The 23,432-nt window shown below is 54.5% G+C and overlaps 1 protein-coding gene across 2 annotated transcripts; it reads left to right on the forward strand.

Annotated features, from left to right (window-relative positions):
- The first annotated feature begins 2,519 nt into the window (after positions 1–2,519).
- ADAMTS14 (ADAM metallopeptidase with thrombospondin type 1 motif 14) lies at positions 2,520–23,095 on the forward strand. Of its 2 annotated transcripts, none has more exons than XM_004942045.5 (22): positions 2,520–2,764; positions 3,297–3,706; positions 6,652–6,790; positions 7,608–7,798; positions 11,992–12,075; positions 13,170–13,326; positions 14,678–14,783; positions 14,894–15,037; positions 15,402–15,534; positions 15,688–15,801; positions 16,305–16,453; positions 16,549–16,724; positions 16,810–16,943; positions 17,126–17,249; positions 17,375–17,458; positions 17,761–17,924; positions 18,044–18,209; positions 18,806–18,938; positions 19,071–19,278; positions 19,379–19,505; positions 19,768–19,878; positions 20,343–23,095. In XM_004942045.5, exons 1-22 carry the CDS (start codon positions 2,695–2,697, stop codon positions 20,645–20,647), a joined length of 3,429 nt encoding a protein of 1,142 aa, XP_004942102.1. In that variant the 5' UTR covers positions 2,520–2,694; the 3' UTR covers positions 20,648–23,095. The 2 variants fall into 2 exon arrangements, with proteins under 2 accessions (XP_004942102.1, XP_003641522.2); XM_003641474.6 differs by having other exon boundaries at positions 13,170–13,317.
- Positions 23,096–23,432: the final 337 nt, after the last annotated feature.

The following is a 23,432-nucleotide window of genomic DNA, read 5'->3' on the forward strand; positions in this document are numbered from 1 at the left end:
CTGCTTGGAGAGGGACCGCAGCCACCTCCCCAGCCCTCTGCCTGCTGGAGATGGCGCTGTGCTGGGCGTTGGTGTCCCATGTGTGCCGAAACACGCTAGTGCTTAAGTATTTCTTCTTCTTATTATTGTTTATTCCCACTTCAAAGGCCACGAATAAGGGTATAATTGAATATACATGGGTATAATGAAGTGATATACACATAAGGAGCTTCTCTTTGAGGGTCGATGCAGCACAGAGGGCAGGTTGGGGGGCTGCCTGCACATTGGGCACCCCATTCGTCAATGGGGCAGTGCCCCCCTCTATTGATTGAGTGTACGGGTGGATTTTTTCTGCTGGGCTAACATCGGCCAACAGCCCTGACCCCACAACCCTCTGCAGGTTCCCATGTTTTCCCTTCTGCGCCACGCGGGAGGCTGCTGGACCTCAGCGAGGCAACGCATCTGTATTTCATTTTCCAGCTAAAGAATAGCAATTAAGATGCTTCTGCAGAGCCAGGGCTCGGAAAACTAAAAATAAAGCCATCCCCCAGCAGCCCCAGCCTGCATCCATTAACAGCAGCAATAGCAAAAGCTGGGGGCACAGTGCAGAGTGTGGGTTCGAAGCGATGTTTCCTTGCACGTCGTGAGGAGAAGGGCTGCTTTCTGGTCCCTGCACACATGAAAAATTAATCTTCCCTGTGTCGAGATGAAGGTGAGCGGTGGCTCAGTGTGATGTGTGGCCGTGCAGGAGTGATGAGCAGTGTGGGGATGAGCAAAGCCCCGGGGGATGGGGAGGAGACACAGAGCATCGCTTTGGGCTTCGGGCAGCAGTAAGTGGGACGTGATTAAAAATGATTAAGCGTGCAAAGGGGAAGGTGCATCTACGGGGAGGCTGTGCAGAGCCGGCCTTGTTCGTTGCACTCATCTCTTCAGTTCTCTGCTATTTATTTGGGATATTTGCCTGCTGAGTGGCTTGCGGTCAAACTCACCCCTGTGGGAGCCCATGGCTCAATGCGTCACTCCCCATCCCCACTGCCCCACGTTGCCACTGGGGTCCCCGCAGACATTTGGGATGGCGGGGGGTTTCTCGGCTCTGTCAGCCGGAGTGGCCATTCCTAGAAGGAGAGCAACTTTTTCCCCTCTCCTTTCCCAGCAGGCTCTGGCAGCCGCCCAGCTCTGCAGGAACGGATCTCCTTTGGTCCGTTCCCGTTGCGCGGGAAGGGCTGATGGTTGTGTTGGTCCTGGGCAGCCTGACCCAAAGGACAGCGTCTCCGTCTTGAAGAACGGACGGATCCCTCTTCCCACATCGCTCCCACCCCAGGGCAGCCTCCTGTTGTTCGGCACGATGGGAACACAGCCTGGAGGCCGAGCCCACGGCCTCCAGCACCGAGCCCTGCAGTGCCGCGCTCTTGTCCAGGCATGGCGGCCTCCTCGGCAGCTCCCCACACCTCCATGGGGCTTTCCCCCATAGGCCTCACACACAGCCCTGCAGGCTGGGGCTGCGCTCCCCAATGCGTGCCTTCTGCCCCCGGTGCGGCGGCAGTAAATATTTTGGGTTTTAATCTAATCGGGGCCGGCATGCCTGAGGGATGAGGTCATGCAGTGCATGAAATGCACACCAACAACTGTGTAAATTTGCTGCTTTTTTTCTTTCTTTCTTTTTTTTTTTTCTCTTTTCAAAATCTTTGCTTTTTGTTTTTCTTTTTTATTTGTTTGGCCTTTATTGGTATTAATTTTGTTTGTTTCCCTTTGCTTTTTCTTTCGCTGATTTCTTCCTCTTTTTAACCTCTTTTTTTTTTTTTTTTTTTTTTTTTTGCTTTTTTTCCCCCCTGCTTTTTTTTTCTCCTATTTTTTTGGTCTTTATTTTGTACATTTTGAATGCTCTTTATTTGGTTTTCTTTAATATTTTTTCCTCTTTTTTTTTTCTTTTTTTTCCTCCATTTTTTTTGTTTCCTGTTTTTCCTCTCCTTTTTTACCTCATTTTTTCTTCTTTTTCACCTTTTTTTGTCCTCATTTTTCTTTTTTTTTGCTCTTTCTTCCTCTTCCTCAATTTTCCTTCTTTTTTTCCCTTTTCCCCCTTTTCTTCTTTTTCTTTTTCATCCTCCTTTTTTTCTTTTTATCCTCCTTCTTCTTCCTCCTTTTTTCTTCTTCCTCTCCTTTTTTTTCCCTTCCTTCTTTTTTCTTCTTTTTTCACTTTTTTCTTTTTTTTTCCACTTTTTTTCCTCCTTTTTCCACTTTTCCCCCTTTTTTGCTCCTTTTTTTTTTCTTTTTATTTTTCTTCTTCCACTTTTGCGCTCTTTATTCCTTCTTTTTTTTTCCTTTTTCTTTTTTTCCCCCTTCTTTTCCTTACTATTTCCATTTTTCTTTTGGTTTACTATTTTTCCTCCCCTTTCTCTCCCCCCTTCCTTCACTTTTCGTGTACTTTTCCTCCACTTCAATACCGCCTCCCTTTTGTTTTCACCTCCCCTTTCGCTGCTCCTATTTCCCCCTCCCGTCCCCTGCCCATCTCCCCACCCTCCCCACGCCCCGCCTCGGTCCGCCCCGTGCTGCCCTCACGGCGGCGGCGTTGGCCGCGGGCGCGCAGCTCGGCGCCGCCCGTTCCCCGCAGGCGGCGGCCCCGGCCCCGGGCAGCGGCGGCGGCGGCGGCGGCGGCGCGGGGGGAAGGCGGGCGCCGAGCTGTGTGAGCCCCGCCCGCCCCGCAGCCGCCGGCCCCAAATGGATTATCTGCGGCTGGTGCTCTCCTGCCTCGTCCCGCTGCACGGATGCCTGGCCGCCGGCGGCCCAGGTACGGGGGGACCGAGCTGGGGGGTGGTAGGGAGGATTCGGGGCTGGGAGGAGGTAGGGTGGGTGGGGTTGGGGACGAGCAGTAGGATGGTATCAGCAGTGGGGGTCGTAGAGAGAGTTAGAATGTGAGCAGCAGTTGGGGTGGGAGTGGTGTTGGGAGGAATGCTGCCTGGGGTGACCCCAATCTACCCCAAATCCATTTCCATCTGTCCATCCATCCACCCATCCACTCACCCACTCACTTATCCATTCACCCACGCATCTGGTCACCCATTCACCCACCCATCCATTCACACACCCATCCATTCACACATCCATCCCTGCATCCACCCACCCGCTCACCTATCCACCCACTCACCCGCCCATCCTTCCCCCCATCCTTCCACCCACCCACTCACCCATCCATCCATTCACCCACCCACTCATCCTTCTGTCCACCCACCTGCTCGCCTATCCATTCACCCACCTGTCTGGTCACTCACCCACCTATCCTCCCACCCACCCATCCTTCAGCCCACCCATGTTTCCCACAGAGCTCCTGCTATCCGGCCAACTGAGCGAGTATGGCGTGACCGTGCCCTTCAGCGCCGACTGCCGCGGCCGTTTCCTCTCCCACATACTGTCCGGTGGCACAGCAACGACGGCCCCCACTGAAGCTCCCTGTCCCCCTGCCCCAGCCCGCCGCCGCCGTGGGGCCCACCATGCGTCCTCCCAGCACGGTGCTGGCAGCCGCCCGATCTACTTCAACGTCACGGTGCTGGGCCGCGAGCTGCACCTCCGGCTGCGGCCCAACACCGGCCTGGTGCCACCACGTGCTGTGGCTGAGTGGCAGGAGGACTTTGGGTTGCGCCTGCGGCAGCCCCTGCAGCATCACTGCCTCTTCACTGGGGACATCACCGGGGTGCCCGGTGGCGCTGTGGCCATCAGCAACTGTGATGGGCTGGTAGGTATGGGCTCTGCACCGTTGGGGTTCTTCGTGCTTTGGGTTGGGTGTCCCAAGATGAAGAGCTTGGCAGGTCTGGGTCAGGGGATGCTGCCCTGTGGGTACCATGGCCACTAGGGTGAGGGTGGCAGTGCTGCTCCTTCCTCACCCAGACAGCATCCCTGGAGGTGCTCAGTTGCCATGGATGGGGTCCTGGGCAGCCTGGTCTGCTGGGGGGCACCCAGCCCACGTCAGGGGGTGGGGCTGGGTAGGCTTTAAGGTCCCTTCCCACCCAGTCATGCAGTGGTTCTATAGTTCTGCCCGCATGTCCCTCTCCCAAGCAAGCCCATGCATCCTCCAGGCATCATTTTGAGGAGCATCCCTGTGGTTTTGGCAGTAGCTCACGTATTTGGGCTTTCTGGTGGCCTTGGGATGGCTGTGTGAGGGTGATCCAGCAACGCAGCAGCCCCGTTGCCTCTTCATCCCCAGCACCCAACCTGCCCACAGGGTTCTATTCTGAATATGCTTCAGGAGTTTATCCACACTTTTCTACACCTCAAATCACTGCCCTTTGAACTTCCTCTGGGCCAATTTACTCCAATTTAACTCTCCTTTTCCGTGCCAGCGTTTACTATTTCCTCCCGGTATCGCTTCCCAGGTTGCACTTTGGTTGCTCTAAACTTCTCATTTCGTTTTTTTCCTTCCCCCTTGCTTCTTTTTTTATTGTTTTATTCTGGCAGTTCCGCAGCTGTTTTTGGCTGCTAGCACAAACAATTTGGCATTCCATTCTTTTTATACGGCGCGTGGTGTTGCTCTACGAGCAGAAATGATAGAGCAGCAGGGCTAGAAATAAATACTCCGCGTCCATCCGGCAGTTTATTTTTTGCCAGCAGTTTGAGCTCATCATCCCCAGCTTTGGAAGCATCTCCTCTGAATGCAGCAAGGCTGGGAAACAGCAGAGAGTTCTCTGTGACCCGGAGCTCTCCGCAGCCGGTGAACTTGGATGCGGTTGAAAGTGGTGGGGATGTTTCCTCTGCCTCCAGCAAGCAGCCAGTAGTGCTGCTGCTGCGGTGAGAGCTGCTCTCTGCTGCAAGTTGTGATGCTGGGTGGCAGCTTTGGGGCTGTGCCCACCCTGAGCATCTTTGGCTCTGCCGGTCCCAACCTGACTGACTCTATTTGTGCTGGAGCAGCCACCAGCATCCCCCCAGCAGCCACGAGTCCCCCAGACGCTGCTTTCCACCCCATTTTGCAGGCTGGGGTAGAAGCAGGTAGTGGGGCACACTGCGCTGTGTCCCAAACCCTCTCCCCACACGACCCCTGGCTGAGTGTGTTCCCGCAGCGCTGCTTTCTGGGACGGTTTGTTCAAATGAAGTGTGAAGCGCGTAGGAAAAACCCATAGGCACGTCTCCGCTCCCCCCTTCTCTGCTTCCCTGGACAGTTGGTGAATTTTTCCATGCTCAGGGTTTCCCGAGGCTCCTGGGGAGTTTTATCCCTGGGGGGTGCTGGGGATGTGGAGGCACCCCCCCTCCTCTGCCATATGGGCTCAGCGAGGAACTGGAGGAGAGCCTTCATCCTCCCCAGCCCTCCGCATTCTGGCAGCGGTCGCAGTGCTGAGGGCTGCTTCCAAAAATATCAGCGTTTTCCCTTTTTTTTTCTGGTAGGCCTGACTTCAAAGAGACCTTCTCGAGCGCTGCGTCCCAATGGGGAATATCCTATGGGAAAGGCAGCAGCCCTGCTCGCTGCGTCCGGCGCCGGGCAGTGGGAAGCGCTGGGCGCATTCACGCGTGCGGAATCCCGGCGTGCCGGCCGTGCTTGGGGCCGTGCCCGGGGCTCTGCCCTCAGGGCTGTGTGGTTCGTGTTGGGCAGTGGGGTGGCCGACAGCTCACCTTGGTGGGGAGCTCTGAGATGTTTATGTGAGTTCTAAAATTCAGTCACCCTTCTGGACTTTTGTGTTGTTTGTATCCTCGGTGGTAACGATGTCTGGCAGCTGTAAGCTTAAACAATGGGGCTCTTCATGGGGAGAGCTTCCTGTTTGGTATCTGAGGGGAGCAGGGACTGTAAATGTGGTGGTCGAATTCTGGGATCCACCCCTGTCCCCATGGAGCACAGACCCCCGGTGCCCTGTGCTGGGGCTGTGGCTGCATGCAGGGTGGGAGGAAAGGATGTGTGTGGTGTGCTGAGGTTCCTTGAGAAGGAGGACCAAACCCACAGCAACCCCAGATCTGCTTCCAGGAGGAGGTGGACAGCTGAGAAAAGCAAAGCAGAGCAGGAAATTTGCTGAAACATAATGAAGCCAGGTTGGCTGATGCCATGGGGACGTGGTGACACGTCCATGCTGCCCTAATGAGTGCTCCAGTGGGTCCATGCTGTGCTGTAGGAATGGGCTTGTGTGACTGGGGGACTGATCTGTATGTCCTGCCCACACTTGCCAGGATTTGGGAAGCAGTGGGACTTGTGGTGCTGCCCAGTGTGTCGCCAAAGGGATTCCCCTGTGTTAATCCCAAATGCTTCGGGGTGGAGATGGGTGTTCCTTTCCTTCCTCCCACTGCCATCGCAGCAGGGAATGGCCAATTCCCTTCCTGGTGGCCTGGGGGACAAGGATGTGTGTGGGGACAGCCGGGTGTCCCCTGGCACAGGGGATGCAGGGGAACTTGGTGAGAAGAGATAGAGCTCTGGAGCCATGTACAGATGTAACCTGAAGTGTGCTTGGGGTTTTGGGATTATTTTTTCTCTCTCTTTTTTTTTCCTACCCACAGAAGAAATTAAGGTTCATCCACGTGCATCTGGCAGTGAAGTCAGCCCGGTGCCATGCAGGGCTGGCACCAACGTTGAGGGTATAGGGCAGCTTAGTAGGGAAGCTCTCCTAACAGTGGCCAAATGAGCCCATTTAGTTCCAAACGTGGGTGTATAAACGGACGCAGCGTTCCCATTTTTCCTCTTTTTTCCTGTCTCCTTGCATCCTGCAGGCTGGCCTGATCCGGACAGACAGCGGTGAGTTCTTCATTGAGCCTCTGGAGCGCGGGCAGCAGGACACAGAGGCACGGGGCCGTGCCCACGTCGTGTATCCCCGCACGGCTGTCCAGCGTGGCCCCCCACAGCCCCCAGGTAGGGCCCCTGCATTCTGTAAAGTACCTGGTTGTGCCAGACTGGGGGGTGGTCTGGGAAGGGGCATGCAGCCTGCTGGTGTCTGAGGTGCTAGGACATGCCTGTCCCCCACAGGAAGAGCTTGGCTTTGGCTTTGCAACACTTCCACGGCTTATTGTTGGGGGTGGATTTGGCACTTTCTGGGTTGTTTGAATCATAGAATCACAGAATCATTCAAGTTGCAAAAGCCCTCTCAGCCCACTCAGCCCACCCCCACCTGCCCACTGCCCACATCCCTCAGTGCTACATCTCTAAGGCTCTGGAACACCACCAAAACAGCATTCCCACCTCCTGCACTCTCAGATTTCTGCATCCTCATGCTGCCCTGCCCCTTCCCTCCTAAAACTTGGGCTTGCTTGGCTTGTATTTTCCTCCTGGGGAGGAATCTGGGGCTTTCTGTATAGATTAAGGGCAGCAGGGTATGTGTAGGTGTTTGGGATTAGGGTTGCTGGTGGGGTGGGGAGAGCAGGATGCTGCAGCAGGGGGATTCTCGGTGTTTCTCCTCCATTGATCTGAGGCATTACCATTACAAGGGGGACCTAATTAGAAGTAGTACCCTTGAAGACATGGATCCAAAAACCCAACCCAAACCTCGTTATGTGGGGTGAACCACCACCAGCACATGTTCCCCGGCAGGCCCATCCTCATGGGCTCACTGTACCGTACCGCAACCACCTCCACACCCAGCATCAGCAAGCTGCGCTGAGCCCCTAACCTGACCTTCAGCACTGGCTCTCCTCACCCCCTCTCCTTCTCCTCCTGCCCCCCCGGTGGCCAGGCGTGCAGCTGGGTGAGCTCCCCAACTCGCTGGAGCGGCTGGCTGAGCGGCTGGGCGAAGCAGAGCGCCGGCGGCGGCACGCCAGGAGGGATGGCTACAACATCGAGGTGCTGCTGGCTGTCGATGACTCGGTGGTGCGCTTCCATGGGAAGGAGCACGTGCAGAACTACGTCCTCACCCTGATGAACATCGTAAGGCACTGCTGGGCAGTCCCCGGGGGTGGCTGTGGGGAGGGATTGCCATGCTTCATTCTTTGGGCTGTGGGGCAAACCGTGTGAAGGAGGGGTGTGCTGGTGTGCCACCTTTCAGAGGAGGTGTGAGCCTCCTCTGGGTGGATCCTCAGGGTGTTTTCAATGCCACCGGCCCCAAATACATGCAGGAGATGGAGAAGTTGAAGTTGGACTCGGTGATCCTTATGGATCCCTTCCAAGTTGGGATATTCTATGATCTTATGAAGTTGCTTGTTTTACAGAGCCCAATGCCTTCCCTGCAAGTTTTTCTTCCCTGATGCTTTCCCCATGCTAGGTATTGGTGTGCAGGGCGATGGGAATTCCAACACCATATCCACAAACTGCTTTTTGACAGTTTTTTCCCCATTTTCCCATTAACTCCTCCTGCACACGGAGGATGCTGTGGGGTCTCCTGTGTTTGGGGTGCCGGAGATGAGCTCATTGCCACTTGCCACCAGGGAACAAGGGCTGCCAGTGTGCATCAAAAGGCAGTTTTCAGCCCCATTTCATGGTTTGGCGGCAGCGCTTTTCACCGGGGTGCCGACTGCTCAGATAAAGGGGACTGGGAATTGAATGAGGAGGGTGGGAAGCACTGCAGCAATGAAAGGGGCAAAGTAACGTAATGCGGATAAACGCCTCCCTGGAGGTATTGCGTTGGGTGGGAGCGGGGCTGCTGTGGGACCCTGCACACCACTGGGGTTTGTGCCCCACAGTTTGGGTAACTGCATGATGTGCTTGGTGTTTTCCCATTGTTTCGGGTTTCTAAGGAAACCCCATGAGTCAGAGCCAGGCTTTGACTTGTGCGCTCCCTCCAGCGCATTGGGAGTTCATTGTTTGTAGGGAAAAAGTGTTGCCGAGACCCCACGTAAGAGGGATTTGGGGAAAGAGCAAAGCTCCAGCTTTATTTTTAGCCTGGGGTTACCTAACTGCTGTGCTGAACAGGCAGAGATTCTCTTCCCTCCCCACGGGGCTTGCAAAATAAAAGTCAGCTCTGTGAGCTGCCTCCTTGCTGGCGATGCAATAACAACAGCAAATACCTCTGGTGTTGTTCTTACACATGCATGCGCTTTCCCCGCCGTGCATGAGCTCGTGTGTTTGGGACAGCGCAGCCGTTGCGTGGAGGCATGCGAGCTCAGGGCAAGTGGCTGAGGATGACTTGGCCGCCCTGCCCGCGAGACCTGGGATTTGGAAACGTCAGCGATTCTGCTCGCCTGGCAAATTCTTCTCGTGCTCTCTTTGTGTTTGCCTTCCCTCAGGAATGGGGGAGTCTAGATGGCTGCGGGGCGGCTCACGGTGGGAGCGGGGTCATGGTGCTGTGCTGCACTGCTGCTGCCCCCCAGCGTGCTGCAGGCTGCTGGCCTTGCTGCTGCACCTCCAGCCCATGCTTTTAGTGTCTTCTGCAGTATATCTCTCTTAAATGAAGCTGCAGATTGTGCCTTTCCAGATGATGGCAGTACACAGGCTGACATCTGACCCTGTTAGGTAAGGAGCACTGTACACCAGCTGTTCCCCTACACAGCAGTGCTTGTACACTCTCTTTTAGTACTGTAAGGGTGCAATGGGGTCTCCCCGGAGCCTTCTCTTCCCCAAGCTAAACGAACCCATCTCCCTCAACCTTTCTCTTCATAGGAGAGGTGCTCCAGCCTTCTGGTCATCCTCGTGGTCCTCCTCTGGACCCACTCAAATAGCTCTGCATCCTTCTTGTGCTGGGGGCTCCGGGCCTGGACACAGTATTCCAGATGGGGCCTCACAAGGGCAGAGTAGAGGGGGACAGTCTTCTCCCTCTCCCTGCTGCCACCCCTCTGTTGACACAGCCCAAGATACCGTTGGCCTTCTGGGCTGCAAGAGCACTCTGCTGGCTCATGTCCAGCTTTTCACCCACCAGGACTCCCAGGTCCTTCTCCGCAGGGCTGCTCTCAAGTTCTTCTCTCAATCTGTATGCACATCTGAGATTTTCACAACCAAAGTGTAACACCTTGCACTTGATCTTGTTAAATCTCATTCAAGCCTGTCCAGTTCCCTCTGGATAGTGTCTCTTCCTTCTATTGCATCACTGCACCACTCATCTTGGTGTCACTGGCCAACTTGCTGTGGGAACGCTTGATCCCATTGTCTATGTCGTTGATAAAGATGTTGAAGAGCACCGGTCCCATGACGGACACCTAAAGGATACAACTCCTGACTGGCATCCACCTGGACGTAGAGCCATTGACCACAACCCTCTGGCTGAGACCATCCAACCAACTCTTTATCCACCAAATAGTCCAGTCTTCAAATCCACATCTCTTTGATTTAGAGATAGGGATGTGGTGAAGAACCATCTCAAGCAATGCATTAAGCAGGGCTGGACTGGGGATTAGGTTATCTGTTCTCAGCTGTTTGCTGCATTCAAGATGTGGCAGAATTGGGCTTCTCTTACCTCTGCATAGCCCTGGGCTGCTCCATGGAAGTGCTGGTGGTCACGTGGCTGCACTAATGCTGGCTCATGCTGGGTTCAGGAATGGACTGACTCAAACAGAAGCCTGCTGTCAGTCCTGGGCCTCACAAAGCTCTCATGTCGCCTGGAAAATTGTCTGGATCCATGCGGCATCCACAGCTGTTGTTCAAGTGGATGCTTAGAGAGGAAAAAGGGGAAAAAAAAACATGGGAGAAAAGCTGTAAACCTGGCTTCTGTTTATAATGTTCATATTAATATTCCTCATGGAAGAGCTAAGGGAAGTTAGTTCCCCCTTCTCACTGCTGGATCATGGGGCAGGATGCTCTGGTATCCATGCTGTTGTGTTGTATCTTCATCTTGGGCTTCATCTGCTGCTCCTCAATACCATCATGTCCTCCTGCATAGATCCCAGGTTTTGAGCAACCCCGGGAGAACCTGAAGTAAAACCAAGATGGTTGAAATCAGCAATGGTTTCTTGAAGTCCTGGAGTCCTTTTCTTCTTGACCGTAGAATCATTAAAGCTGGAATGGATGACTAAGATCACCAAGCCCAAGTGTCAGCCCATCACCACCATGCCTGCTAACCACAGAAAGTCATAAATTCATGTGTTTCTGCTGAAGGGCTGGGGAGCTTATTAATTCTGATCATACGTCTTCAGAATATGGGGTGGTGAGTGTTAAAGGATGGATGTTGCTGTTTGCTGTTAGCATGTTTGAGCAGAACAGGTATTTGTGAAACGAAGAGCAGAGAGAAGTTCCATTAAGAGCCACCCTTTCAAACCTCTTTTTTTTTTCCCAAAATGCAGAAAAAGAGGGCAATAACTCATGATTTCCTCTGCAAAGTGATCTCCAGCAGCAGCACTGATATATGTGTTACCGTGCTGATTCACAAGCCCTCCCTGTTCTCTATGCTGTGCTGTCTCCTCCTGTGGATTGCTCCTGGGGTTTTGAAGCAGTAGGTCAGATTTGACTCACCAAGACAACAGCTGAGTAATACCCTTGCTTTGATAAGATCGATTTTTTTTCTTCTTTTTCATTTTTATTCCAACTGCGAGGACGTGACAGCCCCAAGCGTTTCCTTGTATCCACCAAGCTCTGCAGCTTGCTGTGGGATGCTCTGCGGTGGAGGGGCCCCATGGGAAAGGCGGCCGCTCTCGTTGGTGTTGCTGATGTCACTGAACATCTGAGCCCCCGAATTCCTGGGAAATGTTGCTTTTTCGGCCGGTCTGCTCTGTGGTTTTTAAAGCACAACAAGAACAAAGCCAGCTGGGGGTGGGAGGAGGGAGATGTGATCTTTGCACCTGGTCTTGGAAAGTGGGAGAGGAGTGAGAGCGTGCAGGGCTGGACCTATCCGGGGAGCAATGCTTGTTGCCAACAGTGTTAGGATGTACATGTTTATGTGGGAAGCTAAACACGTAGCTGATGGCCAGACATCTCTGTGCTGGCCTCTGCACTGTAGGCACCTCCCTGTGGGTTATGGGTCAGGCACCCTGGATGAGCAGGACAGAGGACCCGTGTCAGCTCCACCTCCCAGGAATTTCCTTGGAAAGCCGTGAGATGATTATTTTAAGCCCTTCTTCCTGCAGGGCATGGGATGAGTGACAGGTGGGAGGATGCTGAACGCAACAGCGTGGAGAGCAGCAGGGAGCAGGGGCTGCCTTGCTAGCTGTGAACATCTCTGCCCATCCTCTGCTTTATCTTTCTCTCTCATTCTTCAGGTGGATGAAATTTACCACGATGAGTCCTTGGGTGTCCACATCAACATTGTGCTGGTCAGGATGATCATGGTGGGCTACCGTCAGGTAAGGGCAGTGCTAGGCACCGGGACACAGGAGGGTTTCTTGGTTTTTAGGTTGCTCTTTGGTTTTGAGCCAGAAGGTTTCCTATAGAACAATGCAATTTGCTATGCATTTCATGGTAAGCCCTTACACTACACAAAGTGCTCTAGGAAGAATACTAACAAGCCCGATGCAGTAATATCTGTGTGTGGTCCATCAATCAGCCCCAGTGGATCTTAGAGAAAAGCCCTGATTGTTTCTGCTTGGCCAGAAGAAACAAAATGCATCCTAGAGACCTGGCGATGGTTCTCTGGAGTGCAAGGATGAGAACAGAGGCAGTTTCATTTTTGGCAAATCCTGGCTGAGAGGAACATCATTGCTGGCCGTGGAAGCCAGCAGTGCATCTGGCTCCCTCCCAGCAGTGTCTGTGCTCGGGGCTAGAGGATGATGTGATGTGCGGAGGGGAAGGTGGGATGAGGGCTTGGGGGCTGCGGTCAGGGTGATTTAATCATTGCAAAACCCTGTGCTAGAGGCAGCTGTTGTGGCTGGCTGTGTCACTGTTTAAGTTTGGGGATGATGTGGAAGCCCTGTGCAGATGTTTGGATCTGGGTGAGGTCCCAGGCCACCACTGTTTGATGTTTCCTGAGAGCATTCTGGGAGATGACATGGTGCAGGCAGCGGAGCGCAGCTGGCTCTGCTTCTACACTGAGTTCTGGTTGAGGTTGCCACCGGTCTCAAGAAACCCCTCTGCTTGGGCCTTTTGTCTCTGCCTTGCACTTGGCAGGATAAAAACCCCCATGGCTCCTTATGGGAAGAACAGCGTTTCTGACCCTTCTTCAGCTCCTGAGCTCAGCAGGTACCTGCCCACCAGGTAGAGAGGAGATTGCCACGAGTGCATCTTTGCAAAGTGGTCATCCTGAACAAAAATTGAAGATATCGAAGATGTTTTCTGCCGGGGTCTCCAAGCCTGTTGTTCAAGCACTGCAAAGCTGAAAAATGCTGAGCATCAGCATCTTGCTAAGGAGCCAGAGCAGGAATCGGAATGCTCCTTGCTTTCCAGTACGCTAAGCTCCTCGATTTTATTTTATTATATTTTGAATTTGTGCTGCTTTTCCCAGTCAGTCAGCCTGATTGAGCGTGGGAACCCGTCCCGGAGCCTGGAGCAGGTGTGCCGCTGGGCTCACGCACAGCAGCGCTCTGACCCCGATCACGCCGAGCACCACGACCACGCCGTGTTCCTCACTAGGCAAGATTTTGGTCCTGCAGGTATGCAAGGTACTGTATTAATCTCGGTCACGTACGTGCAGTCTGCCAGGGGAGAGCCAGCAAGGGAGCTTGTCAGGGACTTAGAGAACCTGGCTCTGTATGGTCACTGTGACCCAGTTTTTATTTCGTTTTTCTGAAGCTTTCTGGCCAAGTGACTGTGCCTCAAGGCAGTGGTGAGAGGACCTTTTTTTGGCATACGGGCAGGAGCCTGGAAGATGTAGTGCTGGGGGGGTTTACCAGTGGGTTTTCCCCAGGAGGTGGCTGAGGCTCCCCTCGAGCTGTCCAGCTTCAGAAGGACCAGCACTATCTCCATCCTCATGCTGCACAGCGTTGTGGTTTGGAGCCTCACTGCTCTCCTCTGCAGAGCCAAGCTGGGCCCTGGGGAGCCTGTAAAAACTTCTGGTGCTGGCAGCAGCTCGCGTTGTGGAGGGGAGCGGCGGAGGCCAGCACTGAGTAATCTTGGAAAGCTGATGCAATTCTGGCTTTCTGCATTACGAGAGGCTGGAGCAGGAGCTGCCCCACGTGTGGGCACTGCCTTGCCATGGGAAATGCTGGGGCAAGAGGTGGGCAGTGTGAGATGGCTGGTGGCAAAGCCTCACGGGGCTGGGAAGGTGCTGAGCTGGTCTTTACCAGCTAAATGTTTTTCAGGTACTTCTTGTCACTGCTGAGAACTCTTTCCTTCTCCCAGTTCTTGCCCAGGCCTTCATTGTGGATGTCAGTGTCCTCTCCTCATCCTGTTCCCCTGCCAGACACTGACAACCTTCTTGTTTGGGACATTATCCCATTTTCATTCTAGACAAAATATATTCCCTCTCATCCAGAAAACTTTCCACGTCGTTGCTCTTTCTTGTGGAAAGTTTCATGGAAAAAAAAAATCTTTCAAAATGCCTTATCCAGGATTTGACTCATTGCTGTGCGGTTAAACCCAATTACCCACTACTCTTTCTCAAGGTTCCTAGCTTGACTTTTGCTTTCCTTTTGACTGTGGAGTATTAAACACTGTCTGCTTAACTGCTGTTGTCTCTGGGGCTCTCTTCCAGTTAGCTTGCAGTGGCAGGATGAGTGATGGATGGGTTGGGGTCCTCCTGTTCCCATCTGTTCAGTCTCCTGCTGAGCCCACCCTTCCTCTTAGCTCACCCTCTGCCCTCATCCTAAATGATGTGGCAGAGCTACCTAGGGTAATCTTGCCCTGCTTGGGCCAAAGCTCTTTGAGACCCGTGAATCCTTTCTTTGACAGTTTCTTGCCCCTCGATGCCAAAAAGGGTAGTATGAATTATGACCAGCTCTTGCTTATCCCTTTATTTTTTTTTTACCTTTCTCAAAAGCTGTCTTTCCCCTCTCCATCCTTCACTTTCTGCAGGCTATGCACCGGTGACGGGGATGTGCCACCCTCTCCGCAGCTGTACCCTCAATCACGAGGATGGCTTCTCATCAGCGTTCGTGGTGGCCCATGAGACCGGCCACGTGTAAGTGATGGGAATAGAGCTGGCACAGCGCTTGGCCTAGAGGGCTTCCCACGCCCTTCCTGGGGTGCCAAATCCCGTGGGCAACCTGATTCGCTGTCTTTTTCCAACAGGTTGGGCATGGAACATGATGGCCAGGGCAACCGCTGTGCTGATGAGACCAGTATGGGCAGCATCATGGCCCCGCTGGTCCAGGCTGCCTTCCACCGCTACCACTGGTCCCGCTGCAGCAAGCAGGAGCTCAACCGCTACATACAGTAGGTTGCTTCCTACCCATTCCCCTTCCAAAAGGCAACAGAAGCACAGCAGAGTGGTTTTGTGTGTCAAGGCCATTGAGAACACCAGCGAAGCCTGAAGGCAGAGTGGGATGTTGGGTTGCTCTTTGCTGCTGATGCGCAGGCACACAGTGGTTGACAACCCTGCCCATGGTGGGGGGGATGGAGCAGGATGATCTTTAAGTTCTCCTCCAACCTAAGCCTTTTTATGATTCTATGGTTCTATGAAACACATGTTGCGGCAGCAGATAGCTTGTGTTGGGACTCAGAGAACTGGGATTTCTGAATATCTGAAGTGGGAGGTGAGGGAAGGAGGGAAATCCCCTGCCTCTGCCCCATCCTACAGTTCCTACGACTGCCTGCTGGATGATCCCTTTGAGCACCGGTGGCCCTCACTCCCTGAGCTGCCGGGCATTAACTACTCCATGGATGAACAGTGCCGCTTTGACTTTGGCGTGGGCTACAAGACCTGCACAGCAGTAAGTATAGTCCCTGTGCTGCCACTTCGCTGCTGTCCAGCCCCTGTCTCCTCGCCCCGTGCCCACCAGGAGCCTGGGACCTTCTCCTGCCCTGAGAGAAGGCTCTCCGTGGGGCAGGATGCTACCAGCACCAATATCCTGCTTGCTTTGCAGTTCCGTACTTTTGACCCCTGCAAGCAGCTGTGGTGCAGCCACCCGGACAACCCTTACTTCTGCAAGACCAAGAAGGGGCCTCCCTTGGATGGCACTGAGTGCTCCTTGGGCAAGGTACTAACTGCATTCTCCCCTTTTGGGTTGGGTTCCAGAGCCCACTGTGGTTTTTTTTTGGCATATCCCATGCGTGAAGATGTGATGTCATTCCTTATTTCTCCCTCCAGTTGCCCAGCGTGGCTCTGGTAAGGACTTTGTTCTTCCTGAACCCTCTGCCCTTGCAGTACTCCTTTGGTTGTATGACACAGAGAGATGGTGTCATTGTGTGTCCAAGCTCGTGATGTCATCAGGTTTACTTCAAGCTCTTAGCATGCCCATTAGCACAGTGTTAAAGTGCGAGTACTGACTAAGGAAGGGCTCACAGCTTCAGAGATGGGAGGGTGAGAAGCCAGGAGATGTGGAAATCTGGATGCTGGGTGCAGATGAAGTTGTGTGGAAGTTTGGATTGATGTCATCTGCCTGGACTGTCCTGCCGTGCCAACAGGAAGATGCCCCCAGCCTGGTTCAATCCTGGACCCGGGCGTGATTCAGGACGAAACCCCACCTCTTTTCTCTTCCAGTGGTGCTTCAAGGGTCACTGCATCTGGAAGACATCAGAACAGCCCTACAGCCAGGATGGCAGCTGGAGCTCCTGGTCCAAGTTCGGCTCCTGCTCCAGGACGTGTGGTGGCGGTGTGCGCTCGCGCAGCCGGAGCTGCAGTAACCCGCCGTACGTTTGCCTCCCAGCCTGGCTGAAGCTGGAGGTGCATCTTGCACTGCATCCCTGTCCCTCTGCTCCCTTCACCCCCTTGTTTTATTTTCCAGCCCAGCTTACGGTGGGCGCAACTGCCCAGGAGCCACCTATGAGCACCAGGTGTGCAACAGCGAGGAATGCCCAGGACCCTATGAGGATTTCCGTGCCCAGCAGTGCTCCAAGCGTGACTCATACTACACCCACCGTGACAGCAAGCATGCCTGGCTGCCCTACGAGCATCCCGACGGTGGGTGCCATCCCTCGGCACCTGCTGCAGGCTGGGGACCTGAAGGTGACAGCCAGCTTGCTGGTTTACTTTCTGCTTTGCCCAGATGCTCAGAAGTGCGAGCTGATCTGCCAGTCCGAGGGGACGGGGGATGTGGTATTCATGAACCAGGTTGTTCACGATGGAACCAGGTGCAGCTACCGGGATCCCTACAGCATCTGCGTCCGGGGCGAGTGCGTGGTAAGGAGCTGACCCTGGCAGGGAAGAAGCTCTTGCATTCCCTTCATCCGCATCCTGGGAGGTTGGGGATGTGTATTTTAGCCCATGGACCGACTTGGTGTACAGCGTGGGGCTGAGCGCATGGTGATGCCACAAACATGGGGCCATGACCTTGCTTGCCTTCTCTTCCCCTGGGGTGACAGCATGTTGGCTGTGACAAGGAGGTCGGCTCCCTGAAGCAGGAGGACAAATGTGGGGTCTGTGGGGGTGACAACTCCCACTGCCGGACAGTGAAGGGCACCTTGGCCAAGACCCCAAAGCAGCCAGGTGAGGAAGCTGTGCACAGTCCCACGGCAGCACCCCAAAGAGGCAGTGTCTGGGGGGACCAACCCCTTCTTGCCCCTGTTTCTGAAAGCTTTCTCCTCCCTTCCTCCATCCACTTTGTCATCCAGGGAGTGTTCTGAAGATGTTTGAGATTCCAGCGGGGGCGAGGCACGTGCAGATAGAGGAGATGGAGCCAGCATCCCACAGCATTGGTGCGTCCCACTGGGGTGGTTTTTGGGGCAGTTTAGGCTGAGCACTGGGAGCAACAGAGCAGGAGACTCGTGGGAGGCACTGCTATGCTGATAGCTTCTGCTCTGGGGGGGGGATAAGAGACTGGTTTTAAGGTGCCAGGGTGCAGCTGGCCTGGCATCTGCTCAGCTCTGTTCACCTCTCCCTTGACCTGCTATTAGCCCTATTGAGTATTCCCATGAGCAGGGTCTTGTTTGGGTCATTCCAGTCCTTCCAAGGCAGTGAAAGGGGAGACGATGTTGAAGTACTTATTTCTTTCCTCCAGCTGTTAAAAATCAAGCTACTGGTAACTTCATCCTTAACGCCAAGGGCCAAGAAACCACCAGCAAGACGTTCATTGAGATGGGCTTGGAATGGGAATACACCGTGGAACAAGGCAAGGAGAGCCTGAAAACCAGTGGCCCTCTGCACGAGGCCATCAGTGTTCTGGTGAGTGGCCATCACCCAGTGGTGGGAGGTGACGGGTGGCTTAAGAGAGGGTGTTTAACATGGGCATCACTTATGCTTCATTCTCTGCCCTCCTTTCCTGCTTCTCTTGCCGCCCACAGCTCGTTGCCAGGGAGGAGGCGGTGAGGAGCAGCCTGATGTACAGGTATATCATCCACGAGGACCTGCTGCCGCTCATCGGCAACAACAATGTCCTGCTGGAGGAGATGGACTCCTACGAGTGGGCCCTCAAGAGCTGGTCTCAGTGCTCAAAGGCGTGCGGAGGAGGTACTTTTCCCTTAGTATTATAGTTACGGTGTGCTCTTGTGAGGCTGACTGGGCACGCTGAGCACGGCTCTGTGCTGAAATAAATGAAGAGGCTTCAGCGGGCTGTGCTGGCTCTTGCTGCTTTCCTTCCTGGCATGGGTGCTGGAAGATTCTGGGACTCATGGAGATGGAAGCTGAGCCCTTGCTGGCTCTGCTGACCTTGCTGCAGCCAGGCTGCCTGCGGGGTGACAGACAGTTCATGTTTTACGCTAGCTTAGCCCCGATCTGCTCTGCTCCCAAGCGAGCGCCATTCACTTGGCAGAGCGCAGCAGCTCTTTGGCTGCACTTGCTGCATGCTGCTTGCTCTTCCTGGCTGCAAAAATGTGGCTGAGCTCCTCCAGTCCACCCTACCTACCCGGGTGGCTTTGGGGATGAGGCCCTGGGTCTACTCAGCCCTCGCAGCCTCTCTCTCGCACCTCTGCTCGCACCCCTGCGAGCATCCCCTGGGTGAGTCATGGCACCGTGCTTGGGTTCCCTGGAGGTTTGGGGACCCATCCTGGTGGGGCTGCAGGAAGACAGGGAGTGGGAGGCTCCTGATGCTACCCCCCGCTTCCCAGGCATCCAGTACACCAAGTATGGCTGCCGGCGGAGGAGCGACAACCGCATGGTGCATAGGAACCTGTGTGACAACGGCAAGAAGCCCAAGCCCATCCGGCGGCGGTGCAACCTGCAGGAGTGCTCCCAGCCTACGTGAGTCCCTCGGAGTGGGTGGGTGGTTGGTTGGGTGGGTGGATGGATGCTCCCATCCTCCATTTTGAGCTGCAATTTGCCCTCTAGGGACCTTCCCGCCCCCCGACTAACGCTGTCCCCAACCCCTTGCAGCTGGGTGGCTGAGGAGTGGAGTGCCTGCAGCAAGTCCTGCGGCAAGCTGGGACTGCAGGTGCGGGCCGTGCAGTGTGTGCAGCGCCTGCGGGATGGCACCAACCGCACCCTGCACGCTAAGTACTGCAGTGCTGAGCGGCCCGAGACCCGCCGGCCCTGCAGCCGCCTGCCCTGCCCGGCACAGTGGAGGACGGGTGCCTGGTCCCAGGTAAACGATGTGGGGATGGGGCTGTGTGCTTGGGCTCAGAGCTGCCCATGGGGGTGCCCTGGTTGTCACCCACATGCCATGTTTCTCTCCCTGGGCGCAGTGCTCGGCCAGCTGCGGGGACGGTGTGCAGCAGCGGCAGGTGGTCTGCAGGGGTGAGGAGAGCGGCGGGCGCTGCCATGGGGACAAGCCAGAGGCCATCCGGGGCTGCCACGTGGCTGTCTGTCTGGGTGAGAGTGAGGGTGTGGGGACAGCCTGTGGTGTGGGCTCGCTGCAGATGGCTGCAGATTTTCTGTCAGACTGGTGATGATTTGAGCAAGGGTAGGAGGGAGGTGGGCACTCTGGAGTTAACGGCTGGATTATTTTTGGGTGGCCAACCAGATGTTCCCCAAAGGACCTTGTTTTTAAGAAAATCTCTAAAAAAAAAAAAATCACCAGAAGTACACCTTTGAGATATTTCAAGTGCCTCCATACCTGGTGCTCTTTCTGCAGGGAAGCCCTCTGGCATCACCGCCAGTGCCAATGCTAGTGACCACGTCACACCTGGAGGGCAGTGGGAGACCCGGGAGAGGCCCCAGAACCCCGTGAGCAAGATCTCCTCCAGTAAGTGCCCCAACACATGGCCTCATCCTTGCACTGCTCACCTCGGTTCGGGCACATGTCCTCTACTGTGCCAGGTAGGGCAGGTGGCTGCAAGGCTAGCGGATCTCAGGTGACTCGGGCACACACAGCATGGCCTGTGCCTGCAGCCCCAGCTTGGTGCCATCTCCCTGCAAGTGTCTGGGGGAAGGAGGTATCCTGCAGCCCCCTTGGGGTGAATGTAACCTCATCCCGCCTGCCCTGGTGCACAGACTGGCGCCAGGTTGCCACCTCGTGGAGCTGAGGATCCACCACAGCTTCCATCCTGGGATTGGCTTTATGCTCCAGCTCCCTCACCTCTTCCATCCATTGCCAAAATTGCTGCAGTGGGGCAAAGAGCAGGGTTAGCACTAGTGCCTGGTGGAGGTGAATACCACCCTGACTGCACGTGCTCACTGATGCTCACTCTCCGCTTTGTCCCTCTCCAGGGGAGCCCTGCCTTGGGGACAAATCCATCTTCTGCCAGATGGAGGTCCTGGCCCGCTACTGCTCCATTCCCGGCTACAACAAGCTCTGCTGCGAGTCCTGTGGCAAGAAAGCCTCCGTCACTGCCTCACCCACCGACATCCCCACGGGGACCCCTGTGGGGACCCCCAGTCCGACTGCCCCCAGCTCCTCTGTGCAGGGGACACCCGGCACCAACCCCACCACTGCAACTCCCAGGGAGGTCCCAGCCCCGAGTGAGTCATCTGTGGGGACAGAGGGTGAGGGTGGAGGCCAGGCAGCCAGGTAACCCCGCATGACCCCTCAGCTGGAGCCGTTCTCCTCCATCCTCTTTCTCCATCTCTCCCTTTCTCCCACTTCCAGCAGTGGTTTTCCTGGGTAGCCAGGTTTGGAAATGACCTGGCTCTTCCTAAAATTCCTGGGGAAACTGCTGTTTTCTCATGATTTTAATTTCCCCTCTCCCAGCTGTGGCATTTTTGTTTTGGCAGTGCCACGAGGGGAAAGAATGGTCAAATGGAGCAAAAAGCAGCTTGGCTGCTCTAGGCAGGGTTCTTACTTCCATATGTGGCTCAGAGTCCCAGGCCATGAGCTATGGGCCACCAACTTCCAAGGTGCTAAACAGGGGGCTTTAAGGTTGCCTTTTCCTTTCCCTCCAAGCAGTAAGATAGAAGGGGATTGGAAGGAGGACCCTGGCTCTTTGGCCAGCCCCTGTCTCCTCCAGCACATTTGTCATGGTGCTCTCAGAGACCCAGCTTTGGGTAGGAGCTCAAGGATGCTCAGGAAGCTGGGGTCTCCCTGCAAAACCTCTCTTCTGAGACCTCTTCTAGGAGGACCAACCATAGCATGAGCAATAAGGACAAAGCCAAAGACCAGAAACAGGGTTTCCAAAATGCCTGTCACCCAGCGGTGACTTTTCAGCCAATAGTGCCCTTGGCCAGCTTTGTACTAATACCAACTTCTGGCATCCCCAGGACCATGACCCTCTTCTCCCAGTGTCTGTGGAGCACCAAGGCATTGTGGAGATCCGTGGGGAAAACCAGGATTCCCAAGTGCCGGGAGGGATGCCACCATGTCCCCAACATCATGCTGGGCTCAGCTCTAAGAAGAGCACCAAGGGGTTAGGGTCATGGCTATGCTGGAGAGCTGCCCTCTTGCACCTCCACCTATTCTCCCATGGTGGGAAAAGGGTTGGGATTAATGCCATTAAAAATATTGTGCCAAGTACTAGATATATGCACAGCACTTTAGAAGCATAGGGCTCCACGCAGCTTGCAGGGGAGCTGGACCTCAGCTGAGGACACTCTGCCCCTCCATTGGCTGTGGGTGCTGGTAGGGAGGAGGCTCTGGGCTGCTAAGGTAGATCTGAGGAGGGCCAGGCTGGTGTTGTGAGGTGTGCATGGCTTGGTGCACCTGAGGCAGTGACGGTGTTGCCTTCCTGGCTGCATGAGAGGCAGAATGGGCATCTCTAGAGCAGTGTGTCCTTCAGTTTTGGAGATGCCTCAAATCCACTTTTTCCTTGCCTGGGAGCACAGGAGGTGGTGGGCACCTTCCTTTTGTGTTGGAAGAACAGAGTGGGAGGCTGAGGATGGGATGGTAGGTGGACAGAAGACTCTATTTTTGGTGTTCAGTTTCCAAGAAGGAAGCACACAAAGTGCGTACACAGGGAGCTGCTCCTTTGTCCTTCACTATCTCCGATTCACTTTCCAAACCCAGCTGTAATTCAGCTGTGGTTCTGTGCGTGTCCAGGGCTTGCTGGCGAGGTGGCCAGAGTATTGGGCATGCCCCGTTAGCACAGCGGCTTTAGGACACGCTACTTTTGGGATGAGTGATCTGCAGTGCCATTAGTGCATGAGCAGAGTGCTGCATCCACAACATACATGGTGCTGGGAGATGTTTGAGGCTGGAGCATGTTGGCATGCAAGCCCCCATCACCCTTTGGTGGTGCTACCAAATGGTACTGAAAGAGCCAAAGGGATGTTGAGATGCTCCTGCCCCACATCACCCCTGGGCTGAGGCAGGATGACCCAACTGCTGCATTAAGTGGATGCCATGAGAGATGGGATGGAGCCCTGTGTCTGAGCCAGCAACCAGCACACCTCATATCCTGCCGCATCTCGTGCCCCCCACAGGGCCCTCCTCTGGGAGTGTCAGCAATTATTTATTGTGCCAAAGATAATGCTTCACTGCAGGTGCTGTTTACACTCCCAGGAGCCTCCCAGCCCCATGCAGAGCAGGGCGGGAGGATGCACAGATCTCTCCTGTGGCTTCAGCAGCTGTGTCAGTGCAGGATTGTAATGTCTGCAGGGTGCAGCATGCACGCATACTCACCCAACCTCCAAAAAGTTGTCAGCTACACTCCTCTGTTCGGTGCTGTCCTGGGCATTATGGCTTTCTTGCATTAGTTTTTGCGGTGGTTCATTGCTGTATGGCAGAGGAGGTTGGTGCTTTGGGGCTGGCTCAGCCTTGCTACCGTGGAGGTGTTGGTGCAGGGCTGCTGTGTGCCAGTGGCATTCTCCCAGTCGTGCAGAGGCTGCAGCATGCCCACTTCGCCCCACACCACGCTGCCTGCCTCCTTGGCCAGTGCTGCAATGTGTAAAGTTTTGTACATACCAGATTCAGAGCTTTTTAACTTTTAATATTTATTAATTTTGTTGGGTTCACTTTTTTTTTTTTTTTCCTTTTTTTGGAACTCTAACATAATGTAAAGAAAAAAAAAAAGAAAGAAAAAAATTCCACACCACGGTCTATTTCAGTTGATTTATTTGGAGCGTGGGAAAAGTATGGTATGGGAGTGCGTGACCTGCGTGCGATTGAAATGGATCTCTCATAGTGAGCTGCCACTTCTGTGTTTTATTTAACTCCTATTTATCAGCCAGGGTTTCACGTGGCTTTTGCAAGCAGCTTTATCTTTCCAATAAATAAGCAGAGCCATGGGGATATACAGGATCCAAACCCCCCAGAGTGGCTGCAGTCATGCTTCATGGCTCCAGAAAGAGCTGAGAGAGGGAAGATAGGTTTCTGTCCGTGCTTTGCAGTGATGCCTGCCTTGGCTCTGTGGTTGCACAGGAGGGGAA

The sequence above is a fragment of the Gallus gallus genome, chromosome 6 (genome assembly GCF_016699485.2).
Source record: "Gallus gallus isolate bGalGal1 chromosome 6, bGalGal1.mat.broiler.GRCg7b, whole genome shotgun sequence".
Classification (NCBI taxonomy): domain Eukaryota; kingdom Metazoa; phylum Chordata; class Aves; order Galliformes; family Phasianidae; genus Gallus; species Gallus gallus.

What these genes read in the sequence shown, in the direction of transcription:
- ADAMTS14 (XM_004942045.5), top strand. Translation starts at nt 2,695, where the DNA reads ATGGATTATCTGCGGCTGGTGCTCTCCTGCCTCGTCCCGCTGCACGGA. An exon ending in CAAGACCCCAAAGCAGCCAG is followed by an intron (nt 17,250 to 17,374) that starts GTGAGGAAGCTG and finishes TTTGTCATCCAG; the next exon opens with GGAGTGTTCTGAAGATGTTT. An exon ending in CAGGAGTGCTCCCAGCCTAC is followed by an intron (nt 18,939 to 19,070) that starts GTGAGTCCCTCG and finishes AACCCCTTGCAG; the next exon opens with CTGGGTGGCTGAGGAGTGGA.